Here is a 13,696-nt window from a genome sequence, read left to right on the forward strand (position 1 = left end):
ATCCAATTGCGTGCTGTGAGATTTTCAAATGCATGCTTGGTGCCGCCCCTCGAGCCGGCCGATATTCATTGACCGACACCAGACCATTAATCTTTTAGATTTAGGTCTGGATTTCCAGGCTAACTTTCATGTATTATGCTTTGAAAACTCACCAAGATTTTGTATTCACAAGAATCAACTTGACAATCAAAAACAAATAATATTTACATTTCTCTTTCCATGATACATACCTCTCTCATCTCAGTGCGTGCACTCAATCGCTCTGACGCGCGGCGACACTTTGATAGCACTTAGCTTAGCACTTAGCTTAGCACTTAACCTAAAAGGATAACTATAATGTATGGCGGAATAGCACTTGGAAGCACTTCGACTCGGCGCAGTAATATCATCACTCCTGAAAAATCCTCTCCCTCTCACTTTCTGTCTTTAGAACCAACCCCAACGTGACTTTTTACTGCGCCGAGTCAAAGTGCTCCCAAGTCCCAAGTGTTATTCCGCCATACATTATAGTTATCCTTTTTACCCGCTTAGAAAAGCGCCACGTTTTATTTTGTGTCACCATACTTGGTCGTGTAACTACTCGTGTAACTGTATTTAAATAGGGAAAACGTGGAGGTGTTTTGGTCGCTTCTAACTTCATCTCTGTTTGGTCCCTAATGAATGAACTGTGCTAAGCTAAGTGCTATCAAAGTGTCGCCGCGCGCCAGAGCGATTGAGTGCTCACACTGAGACGAGAGAGGTATGTATCAACTCATCGAATAACATAGTTTAATATTAAAAAACGGTGGAGTGTTCCTTTAAGAGTAGTATGAATGCCATTAAAAACAGCCATTTTTTTATTGCAATGTCATTTGGTGTGGCCACAGCCACAGAAGTCACTGGTTTAACTTTGCTTAAAGCAAATTGTATTGCTTTTTCAATTGGCTATGAAGAGCAGAGGTTCCAGCTTGGTCTGCCTGACAGACAAACACAAACTTATCAAAAATATAACATTTGCTTTAGTTGGAATTAAAAGCAGAATTTCCATTGCCATTGTTGAAATTCCACATACGCAGTCGATTATGATTTTTTTGTTTGTTTTAAGAATAGTGATATGACTTGAATCTCCATCACAAGGAATACATTACTGCACCTTTAAAGTCTGAATGGCTTTTTTAATTTACAGTTAAATATAGAAATGTTATGAAAAAAGTTTCAGATAAAAAATAATAATAATGTTAAGTCACAGAAACTGAGTGAGTTTTGGAAGTTTGTGTGTTCAGACATTGGATTCAATGTCTAGAAATAAGAGTGAGATTTAACAAACAGCATAAACCTCATCCTCTGGAAATACTGTACATGATCAACAATGTTCAGAAATGTAATGAAATCGAATGCATTACCACAGTGTTTGAGCGGTTAACATTACCTTCACTGTCACAAATCTTAAGCACTTATTCAAATTCATATACTCCTTTAACTCAATGGCATAATGTCAACATTTTTACATTTGTAACACCAACAAGGCACGTCATTTCTAAAACACAATCCAGAGTGGTTCCAGTTTTGTAAATGAATGTAATGTACAAGAGATTCTGACATAAGGCCATTAATGCCCAGTGGTGAATGCAGAACGTTACGCATGACGAGAGTCCAGACTCTCATGTTTGGAGAGTGATCCTTCGGTTTGGGTTTTCTCTGAGTCTCTATGATCAGCACCCACGGCCTCTGCTACACACGTGAAACCTTGTGCCCTATAAAAAAAACACAAACAAATGTGTTTAATACCATTATGTTTGTTAAAATTTAGTAGGAGTGTAACGGTACACAGAAGTTACGGTTCGATACGAGTTCGGTACAATAGGAAAAAGCAACAGATCCCCAATGCTAGGTTTCTTATATATTTTGAACAGACAGTCGTGCAAATTACAGTTTGTTCCACATAGTGGGATTTAGTCCCCCAGTTGGTCCAGTTCAGCCTTCCTTTTACACCGTGTCCTAACTACACGCGACGCGCGATAAAATGCCTCTTCTCCATGTTAATGAGAGTGTGTGTCCTAACCGGCCGCGACGGCGACACGCGACGATTATATTTTAGAAACGGTTTCTATTTTTCTGCGACGTCGCGCTGGAACAACAAACACAAAGTGTGGCGATGATAATCTCATTATCAGGTACTGTTTATGTGCTTTATTTAATGTTAAAAGCGTGTAATGTGACTCTGAATATCATTTAGTGCTCCAGCTTTGTAGCTGTAAAAGCAACAATGGATAATTCACCTCAGATCTGGAAATTAAACAAATGGAAACAAGAACGTTCAAACTGTGAACAAGCAAGTGCATTCTTTGACAAAGATTGTTTTAGTAACTCAGCCTATGTATTTTTAATAATGTTTAAATGGTGTAATATTTGTGAATTTGATTGTGTAGCTACTTATCCATTTTCTTGCGAGTGCCGTCAAGATTACTCTCTGGTGCCGCGAGACTCCGCCCACATGCTGTTCTGATTGGCTGACTCTGCCCCCAGGCTGTTCTGATTTGCTGACTCTGCCCCCAGGCTGTTCTGATTGGCTGACTCTGCCCACATGCTGTTCTGATTGGCTGACTCCACCCACACGCTGTTCTGATTGGCTGTGGGTTTGATTGATTTTGACACATCTCTCAGTCGCGTCGCGTCTAGTGTGGACAGACAAATTATTTGTCGCTGGAATCTTATCGCATCGCCTCTGGTTAGGACACGGTGTTGGTGTATTAAGCACTGAGCAGTAATGCACTCTTGCAAAAGAGTATTTGGTATTTGATCACAATCAGCTATAAAACTGAAAAGCATCTCGTGTTATAAAAGTACTAATTAAAGCAAAGTAACACTTGTGCAGAGATTAGTTTCCTGGCGCGTGAGAGTTCATTAACATGCGGTGACAATGGCGGATGCACTGAGTTCAATATTACGCTTTTTCAAGTAATCACGTAAAGATGAGCGAGAAGGAGAAGAGTCTACTTCATCTTTCCACGAGGAGACAGAGAGTGACGCGACACCTGAGGATTCATATTTCATCACTTGACTGTTGTGAGATTTACACGACACAAATCGGCCCAATGCCAAATGTTTTGTCTCATTATAACAGCGAAAACCACTTAAAATACTCCGTCATTTAACACAAATTGAAATTTGTGAAACTCCCATATATTGCAAAAAAGTTTTTACGCTCTCATGAGGTGTTTTTTCAGGCAGTTCGAAATAGGAAATATTTACAGGTCACATGATGTACGTTCAAGTCAATCATTCTTTAAAGAGGGCGCGGTGTGTTTGGACAGAAGACGAGACGGTTCTTTATTAAACTCATAAAAGACAAAAGTATTACGGGAATACTGGATTCTAAACAATAAAGAAATGCCACAATCAAGATCTTGAAGCAGAAATGAGGGAGAAACACCCAGAAACACCTCATATGAGCCGCTCACGGGTCTTTCCTTGCCATTAATGCTTGGAAAATACATCTACGTCTCCATTGATGGCTAGTGCGGCGGCTGAGATACACGTAAACCTACTAACATTCGTTGCCATGATTTTTGGAATGATTTATCGCAAGAAAAAAAAAAAAAGAAGACGTTTTAGTCACATAACATCAGTTATTGGCAACGCTGTCATTTCGCTATCGTTTTTTATCGACATTAAAGGAACACTCCACCGTTTTTTGAAATAGGGCTTATTCAACTTCTTTCCTACATTTAGATAGGTGGGCAAATGCATTTTTGTCTCAGTGCATGCATTGTTTTAGTTTGACAGGGTCGGCGCTAGCTTAGCTTAGCATAATGAATGGAATCCTTTGTTGCCAGCTAGCATGTCCTGAGTAAAAGTGATATAAAAAAATTTAAAAACCCACCTAATTACTTCTTGTGGCCTGCGTATTCACAACAAGTACAAATAGCGATGCAGATTAACACTAGACGATTTCCTATGCAGATATTGACTTGGGACTATATTAGGAGGAAGCACAGGCGAAGCACTGCTACTTGGGCACAGAGATATCACGCCCAAGTAGCAGTGCTTCGCCTGTGCTTCCCCCTAATATAGTCCTTAATATATAAGTCAATATCTGCCTAGGAAATCGCCTAGTGTTAATCTGCATCACTATTTGTACTTGTTGTGAATACGCAGGCCACAAGCAGTAATTAGGTGGGTTTTTTAAATTTTTTATATCACTTTTACTCAGGACATGCTAGCTGGCAACAAAGGATTCCATTCATTGTGCTAAGCTAAGCTAGCGCCGACCCTGTCAAACTAAAACAATGCATGCACTGAGACAAAAATGCATTTGCCCACCTATCTAAATGTAGGAAAGAAAGTGAATAAGCCCTATTTCAAAAAACGGTGGAGTGTTCCTTTAAGAAAATATCGCAAAAGTTTTGCGCCAATCTGTAATGGAAACGCGGCTAGTGTTTGTCGTCTGACTGTACGCACCGAACCGTGACGGTTTGAGGCGAACACTTGTACCGTTACACCCCTAATATCTGGAGAAACGTTAAAAGCATTGGTATGCTCACTTCAACAGATCGTCCAGCTCTCTCTTGATTCTGTTGACTACGGGCGGACCCTGGTACACGAGAGCCGTGTAGAGCTGCACGAGAGAAGCTCCCGCGAGGATCTTATCGAGAGCGTCCCGTCCACTGGCCACGCCACCCACGCCAACAATGGGCAACTTCCCTACAAACTCACACAAAAGATGATTTCCTTATTAATCAAATTCACATATACATTTCAATTAGGGCTGACACGATATTCACTACATCTATAGAAGTCTTGAAAAAAATAATGCTATCAGTCAATGATTTGTGTTTTTTTTTTTCTTTGGCTAATCATTCACACTATTACATACAAAAGAAACAATTCCACTTATTTGCTACCTGAGACTAAAAAAGAAAAAACTGATAAGAGTATGAATGAAACCTAGGCATTATGGAGCGCTAAACTAAAATCTCACATCGCCTTATTTATTGTGTTCTTTATGTGCCATATTTTCATATGTGTAGTATTCATTTTGAAATATCATGATTATCGGCAATACTGTTATATTGCAACACCCCTAATTAACACGAGAATGTTTTTTCATTGCATTTCAATAGCACGATTAAGACAAATTCAAATGCTTGATTAAAAGATTTTGCCCATGTCTATTTTTACTAACACATAAAAAAAGAAATCTGATTACTTGATTAATCGTCAAAATAATCGACCGATTAATCGATTACCAAAAATGATCGTTAGAGACAGTCTTAATCACGATTACCGACACCCTCATTTCAATCTATCAGTCTAAATACAAAAGAAATGTGTAAAGATGAAAATAAGGCTTTAAGGGTACCTTGAGTCAGTGTGTACATCTCTCGCACTGTTTGAGTCGACAGCTCCTTCAGAGGCTGACCACTGAGTCCTCCTATTTCATGTTTTTTAGGGTCTTTAAGAGTGTCTGGTCTGGAAATAGTGGTGTTGGAAACCATTAAACCATCAATGCCAACCTAAAAACCACACAAAACAACAACAACAACAACAACAACAACAAAAATCCTGTAATTATGCAACTTGCCCATCTTGTAAATGAATCAGCCATTATATTTTCCCACATATTTTTTTGACCTGTGAATTATGTGTAAGACTGACCTCCATGATGACCTCAGCAATGTCTTGCTTGTCCTGTGTAGAAAGATCTGGGGCGATTTTCACGACCACAGGCAGTCGCTTCTCCGTCCGCAAAGAATCACGCTCTTTAAGCACCTGAATAACCACCAACACCACGATCAAATGATGAAATAAAGATTTTCTTTTTAAAAACTGATTTGCACAAAGGACGAAATAAGTTCATTCGTTTTAATGCAAGATACAACCTGTATCTGAAAATACAGATTTCACTTGTTTGAAGTTTATTTTCACCAGAAAATAAAAGATTTCACACACTTTTATACAAAAACAAGATTCAAAACAAATCTTACTAATTGTAGTGCAGTGATATCATGATGGTAGGACTGATACGTATATTAAACAGATTTATCAGCAATATTCAAATTGCTTATTATATAATTTGACAATATATCAAACTATTTATTGCAAATTATTTAATGTTCCATGTACTTTGAGACGGCAGCTATATTTATTTATTCAACTATATTTGTGCGCAAAATTGGAATATCGCTTAAAACACACGCGTAAAAAAAAGCAGCGTTTCCATCTCCTGTGTTCAAGAGAACAAAATCATTACTTCTGGGAAACTGGCTCAAAATATCTGCAATAAAACTGGAAGTTGCTAAAAATCTGGCTCTTTTAAATATACCGAAATAATATCGGTATTTTGTCCGATAACGATAAATCTGTATATTCAAAAGCCGACAACCGATATACTGGCCGATAAATCTAAATCCAAATTTTTATATAATTTCTGAGAGGCCAGATTACAAAAACAAAAGTCTCACCATTAAATAATTGTGTAATAATAATAATAATAATAATAATAAACAACAATTGTGTCCCAAGCACACAATTATAATGTTCTCATTATAATTTTATGCAGCCTATATGACTGTATTTTCCTTTTTGGAAGTGATTCCGATCATATTTTAAGCAATTCATCATCTGAAGTGTCTCAGTTGTACAAAATCATAAATTATTTATCGGCTGTAATATATCGGCCAAATTTTCTTATCTGGCCGATAATGATAACATTACAAATTAACATCGGCCGATGCCGATATGGTGGCCGATATATTGTGCATTCCTACCAGTTAGCTTTCGACGTAAGTACACCATTATTGGCCAGGTGCATTTTTCTTCATTGATGGCCATTCAAAACCAACCATGTATTCAAACAAAATAAAATTAGTTTCAAGCAGTCAAAATTTTTACTATAGCAGATTAAATCTGACATATAAACACAAGATAATGTTTCAACAGGAAGAGATTCTTCTAGACCGTGTTGGATGTTGTTGAGAGCGGCTACTGGGCATGTCTGGAAACATTTAAAGGGTTAGTTCACCCAAACAATGACAATTCTGTCAGTAATTACTCTCCCTCATGTTGTTCAACCCCGTAAGACTTTCGTTCATCTTCGAAACACAAATTAAGATATTTTTGATTAAATCTGAGAGCTGTCTCACTCCTCCATAGGCTTCTCTGTTATTGAAACTTGCCGGCCCAGAAAGTTAGTAAAGACAATGTTTAAAATAGTCCAAGTGACTACAGTGGCTCAACCTTAAGTTCATCAAGCGACGAGAATAAGTTTTGTGCGCAAATAGCGAGTTTATTCAACTATTAATGTTCCTCTGTGTTTCTCTGAGTGAGTTCACATAGTGTAACAGCGCAGCGTTTCTGGGTTGTACGTCAGAACATAGGCTCACTATTGGCCGACGCTGGTCATGTGTGTGATGCGTGTGATGCTGGCCAATAGTGATCCTGCATTCTGCCGTACAACCCAGAAGCGCTGCGCTGTTACACTACGTGAACTCACTCAGAGAAACACAGAAGAAAATGAAGAGTTGAATAAAGTCGTTATTTTTGTTTGATTTTGCGCACAAAAAGTATTCTCGTCGCTTGATGAACTTAAGGTTGAGCCACTGTAGTCACTTGGACTATTTTAAACATTGTCTTTACTAACTTTCTGGGCCGGCAAGTTTCAATTACAGAGAAGCCTATGGAGGAGTGAGCCAGCTCTCAGATTTAATCAAAAATATCTTAATTTGTGTTCCTAAGATGAACGAAAGTCTTACGGGGTTGGAACAACATGAGGGAGAGTGATTACTGACAGAAGTTTCATTTTTGGGTGAATTAACCCTTTACTGCAGTTTTGAGACCTGGAATGAAGTATTACCTTGTCCAGGAGGTGGCGCAGTTCTTCCTTGCCCTGTAGGTCTCTCAGGCCGGGAGTGTTGGGACTGCTCACATTCACTACCAGGTAGTCAGCGAGAGGACCCAGTGTCCGCACACCCTCCACATAATCTGACACCGCATCTGCAGAAAGCTTGTTCTTCCCCAGATTCACGCCAAGAGGTTTGCCTGCTGAGATTAGACATTCATATGGTTACAGAGAAGCATGACTTTCCTGGCAAAGCCACTCAGATGTATTCAAATAAGTAGGAAAAAGCAGTGAATGTCTTTTTTTCCAAGGCATTAAGGGAAATTATATTATGTAAAGATATTTTCACCGAGTTAAGATTAAAAATGGAAACTCATACCCACATTCCCCTGCTGCCTTCACAATAAATAAGAGTGAAATTAAGTGGTTGTGTGTCTGTTATTTACCTTTTGTTAGTTCTGACTGCACATGCGTTCTGGCTTTCAACCTTTCTTGCACCGCAGAAAGGCCACAACTATTGAATCCATATCTGAAATACATACAAAACACAATACAGTAATTATACAATTATAATATTTGACATTTACTTATTAAGTACCATATTTTGGAGAAACTGTCAGGATGGTATTCCTCGAAGCACCATAATATTTGAGTTTGATAATCATAAGGATACATTTCCATCAGTACCATGGTACTACTACAGTGTTACCAATTTCAATATCAATATCAATATCAAGTGAGCCAGGTTTAAGTGTATTGGCCTATTTGCAATTGCTTATAAAAAAAATAACACAATTGAAGCCGTAATTGATGTCCGTAGCATAAACAATCATGGAACGCGTGCTGTTTAATATGCATGTTAGGGGTTTGTTCAGATCCTACGCATTTTAAAAGAGAAAGTCCAGACTTAAACTTTCAAATGGCGAGCAGCATTTGGCATTCAAAACCTACAACATGGACAAACAGCACTCGCTTACTCCATCTGGAGCGACTCCACCCTGGTTTGAATGCCTGTGAAGAACATGTACACAACACTGGCTGACAGTATTGCTGATGTTAATGACATTTATATTGTTTGATGTTGACATCAGCAAAAAATAGAAATTAGAAAACCTCGTCAAGTCAGAAATTAGGATTCAGTTCAAGCATATTTATAAAAAATTACATTTTAAAAACTATATACTTATTAAATTCTGCAATAAACTTCATTCATTCTTAAGTATGAATGAAAAAGCACACCTCACAGATCATGCACTGAAGTTCCAGAATAGATTATAGAATACGCTTGTGAAAAGATTAAAATCATTTCAATACATTTTCTATATCCTCACTGTCTCCAAAAACGCTACTTTTCAGGAAAATAATAATTAATAATAAATAATTAAGCACTGCACTGTCAAAGTTGATGTTGTGGCTTTATATATATATATAGTCATTCACTTGCATGTGTCGTTATATTATTAACATTTGACATTTAACATAATGTCAGACGTACGTGCATCTGTGCATCGCATTACGTTTTCATCTACATATGTATATAAGGCTAATATTTATGTTAAGAAACACTACATATGTGTGTATGTATATATATATTTTATAGTTTCTTGAGTAAAGAAATGCTGTACTTATTCAAACAACCAGTTCTTTACTTATTATTGCATTGCAAACAAGCAGAGACTCTTCAAACTGCGCGCGGCACTTCATTCAGGATAGAGGTGGGCGGAGTTATGAGGTTTGACTGACAGTTTTAGGACCCAATGGCGTTACGAGGTTTAGTCCAAAGCTCTCTTTAATACTTTTCAGTGGTTTGGATATTTACAAAACCCACAGACAGACATAAAGGGTGACCAACATAAATGATTTACGGATAAAAATAAAAAAAGACGAAATATGGAGATATTACAGAATTTAAAACATTAAATTCCTTTTAAGAAAGAAAAGAGCTAAGAGTTGTGTTCTGTAATTAATTCTATAAATAAGGCACTATACTCATCACACAATATATGTGCAGCACAAGACGAAGAGGACTTTGAATTATGATTATTATTGATTATGGATACCCCGGTATGTTTGTCTCCTCAGAGAAACCACATCCACACCTGTTAATGACTGCCTGGTCTGACTCCAGCCTGAACACACGGGGCTTTGGGTTTCCGTCCTGAGCCTTCGGGGTGACGGTCCCCACTTCCACGAAACCAAAGCCCAGTTTATAGAGGCCATCCACGGCCTCAGCGTTCTTGTCGAAGCCGGCTGCTATCCCAACTGGGTTCTGGAACTTTCGACCCATCACATGCACTTCCTGATGGACATAAATGAGAAAAAACTAAATTACTTTGTCTTTCCCTGAAATATTAATAAAACTGTCCTGACCCATTAAACCGATATAGTGAAAGCTAATCTGAATGCTAAGGCGAATCTTGCAGTTTTACAAATCTCCAAAGTAGGGATGCACCGATACGAACATTTTGTTCGATACCCATAATTCCAACAATTCTTTATTTGAAAGCCGATAACCGATATATTGGCTGATAAATCTAAATACAAATTTTTATATAATTTTGGAGAGCCTGATTACAAAAACAGAAGTGTCACCATTAAAAGCCACGTCCCAAACACACAATCATAATGTTCTCAATATAACTTTATGTAGCCGATATGACGGACTTTACTGTATTTTCCTTTTCAAAGTGATTCCAATCATATTTCAAGCTATTCAAAACCATCATGTTGAACAGTGCACTGCATCTGAAGCGTCTCAGCTGAAGGAAATAAGCCATTATTTTTATCGGCTTTAATATATCGGCCAAATTTTCTTATCAGGCCGATAACGATAACATTACAAAATGTATGTATATTATCGGCTGATACCGATATGGTGGCCAATAAATTGTGCATCCCTACAATGCAAAGTACCTCAAATGATTAATCAGCCTAGTCAACAGCAATGCAGTCTATCCATCACCGGTGTTTCACACACTGACCAGTGACGCTGGATCCTTGTAGTTGTTGAGAGGCACAAGTCCAAGTCCAATCAACCGGACAGCCATAACATGAGCCGTCTCTGCTCCCACAAACCTCTGCAACACCGGCATGAGAGCATCGGCATAGAAGCGCTCGTCTCCCGAGGCCGTGAGGTATCCCAGGAACACGCCACTGCCACATCCGATGATCTTTAAGGCATCTTTCGCTTGTTTCTGCAAAGAGCAAGAGAGGATACTTGAGCAACAAGAGACCATCCTTTTTTCTAAAACCCATTATCTGCTGAAACCTCCATAACACAGTGCACTCCCATTTTAAAAGAAAGGATCCCAATCGCACACTTTTGGGTCATTCTGTCAACTCAACCAGAGGTCTCTGCCTGGCTCAAATTTTTGATTTTGATAAACAAAATACATGAATGAAGATGAAAGCCAAAATATTCAAGGGGGTCAAAATGAAAATTTCGAGCCAAATTACAGTGAGGTAAAAAAAAATTGAGAAAGATGGCAGCATCATTATTTTATTTTTACAAAGAGGTCTATTAGTGAAATCTGTTGAGCAATCTGTGTTGCATTATATGCCAACGATGAGTTCAAAAATGGGGAAAAGCACTTTGTGTGTTTTTTCCCCCCCAAGTTTGCATGCCTGTAACTCAAGAAATATTAAAGATATCTTAATAGACCTTATTCAGAGCAGCGCCATGACAGGTATGAAAGTGAGGCTCAGAGGGATAGTCTTGCCTTGTTTCCAATGGCATCCGCTGTAAAAAGCTCCTAAATTACTTACAATTTTCCACAGCTTATATTGTCGGGAGTTTTTTGTCAACTGAAATTTCTTGGAAAGATATTTTTCCAGTGTTTCATGAGCAGAACAATCCAAAAACACATTAAATAACAGTACAGCCCATTGAAGAGAAGCATGTCTTTCCCTCACAGCCTCACTTTCATTCCCATTAAAAATCAAAGATGGCACTGCTGTGAATAAGGTCTATATCCTTTTAGATTCTGGTCCTTAACAAACATTTCATCTGGTATCTTAATTTTGAGGAATCTCTGAACAACAAATATTTTTGAAACTAGAAATGCATCTTGTTTTTTTCTGAGTGCCATAAATATTCTTTTTCAAAAGTTTGCATGCCTGTAACTCTAAAAGCTATCTCAATATTCTTCTAGATTCTAATTCTTAATAATCTTTTCTTTTTAAATCTATATTTTTAAGGTCCTATATGATTCAGTCCCATTGATATGGGGATCTCTATGTTCAAATTGATGAATTTTACCTATTTCCAATGATCGAAAAACCAAATGTTTTCAAACAGCTGATATTTATTGTGTTTAAAGAAGAATGTCTGAAGAACAAATAATATTAAAACCAGAAATGTATCTCGTTTCCTTTTATCAAAACAATTGCATACATACAACAATACCTCTATTAAGTCTCCAAAGTTTGCGATGAATCTTAACATAATTTTAGATTCTTGTTCCTATGAAACTTCTGAAAATGTTAAGGCCCTTTATGGGTCAATCCCAGAGATATTGGGATCTCAATGTTGTAACATTTACGATAATGCGTATTTGTACTCTTGGTAGCTTCAGAAGCTTTAAGGACAAAATCCCTTCTTCCAAATATCCCGAAAACAGATTAAAATATAGATTCTTATAAATAAACTTTTGACAGCAAGTTAATGTGACTCAACTTGACCATCTCAGTGGATTTGTGGCACTCAGAGAGGTGTGCTCTATGCAAAAACAAGTGCGTTTTCACCATTTTTAACTGTCCCCGTTGGCATATAATGCAACACAGATTGCTAAAGTAAACAGATTTGACTAATAGACCAACCAATCTCAGTGTACAAATAAAAAAAAAAGTCATTTTTTACACCACTGTGATTTTCCTCCAAAAATCTCAGGTGAACATGATCATTTTGACCCCACTGTACAAAATAGTGGATTGGTCAGTATACATCTATGATGTTAAATATTTTGACTTTCATTACTATTTGTTTGTCTTTCTTCCAAAAACAAAAAAAGTGAGTTTCTGAAATGTGTTTGATTTGACAGGGAATGACACTATAAACGTGAACTAAAGCTCAAAATCATATGTGTGGACACATGCACCTTTACCTTTAGTACTGAAATTATACATTACAGGCTAAGTATCCACTAAAAAACAAAACAAATATTATTTTACCACCAGAAAGCCTAGTGGTGGCATAATACCATTGTACTTAATGGTTACCATAACGATATTTTGTTATATTTTCCATGATACGTCCAACATACCCTTGGCATTATCCTGGTACGCTTGTGTTAGTTACAATCATCAGAACAGCTTAATAACAAAAGACAACGTTAACTACAATTAAACCTGTCATTGCAATCAAATATTAATATGAAATTTCATAATCACACAATTTAACTGGGAAAATCAGCTGATTGAAAAACGTTTGAGACACAAAACAATGAAAAAGTGCCAGATATGACAGCTGTAAATGCATGCTCTGCTCGAGTTAATAACGCTTACAGAAACACTAAAACAAACTCTATATTAACATTCACCTTCAGTCGTCCCGCCATGAGTGTTGCATGACAGTCAATCCAAACAACGTGCAGAGCTCCGCCACTCACTTCCGGGACGAAATCTCGCGAGAATAAAGTAGCCCCGAGAACCAAAATCACATCAGGTATTTGTTGTAACCTCTATGGTTGTAACACAGCTAAAAGTGTGATATTGTGATCCATCTTTTCTTTGAATGGGTATATTCGAGACTTTTTTTTTAGTTTGATGTCTCTAACTTCATTTCTAGGCTGTTTGGAACATTAATAGCGACAAATTGATCTGTATGATGTCATATTGTCTTTTGTACAGGATACCATTGATTCCAAAATTAGCCTATAT

General features: G+C 37.5%; 1 protein-coding gene across 3 annotated transcripts; it reads right to left on the minus strand.

Annotated features, from left to right (window-relative positions):
• Window positions 1-1,133: 1,133 nt before the first annotated feature.
• dhodh (dihydroorotate dehydrogenase) lies at window positions 1,134-13,426 on the minus strand. 3 transcript variants are annotated; one of them, XR_014203440.1, is made up of 9 exons: window positions 13,357-13,426; window positions 10,801-11,013; window positions 9,919-10,118; window positions 8,266-8,348; window positions 7,835-8,022; window positions 5,638-5,751; window positions 5,342-5,495; window positions 4,524-4,690; window positions 1,134-1,733 (listed from the first exon to the last, which is right to left on the minus strand). XR_014203440.1 is itself a non-coding variant. In XM_082161013.1 (9 exons), the coding sequence occupies exons 1-9, from the start codon at window positions 13,372-13,374 to the stop codon at window positions 1,616-1,618; spliced, it is 1,245 nt and encodes a 414-aa protein (XP_082017139.1). In that variant the 5' UTR covers window positions 13,375-13,426; the 3' UTR covers window positions 1,134-1,615. The 3 variants fall into 3 exon arrangements, 2 of the variants coding, with proteins under 2 accessions (XP_082017139.1, XP_082017138.1); XM_082161013.1 differs by having other exon boundaries at window positions 4,524-4,683; window positions 7,835-8,019; XM_082161012.1 differs by having other exon boundaries at window positions 4,524-4,683.
• Between the last annotated feature and the right edge of the window lie 270 nt (window positions 13,427-13,696).

Source organism: Leuciscus leuciscus (assembly GCF_965113295.1).
Source record: "Leuciscus leuciscus genome assembly, chromosome: 2".
Classification (NCBI taxonomy): domain Eukaryota; kingdom Metazoa; phylum Chordata; class Actinopteri; order Cypriniformes; family Leuciscidae; genus Leuciscus; species Leuciscus leuciscus.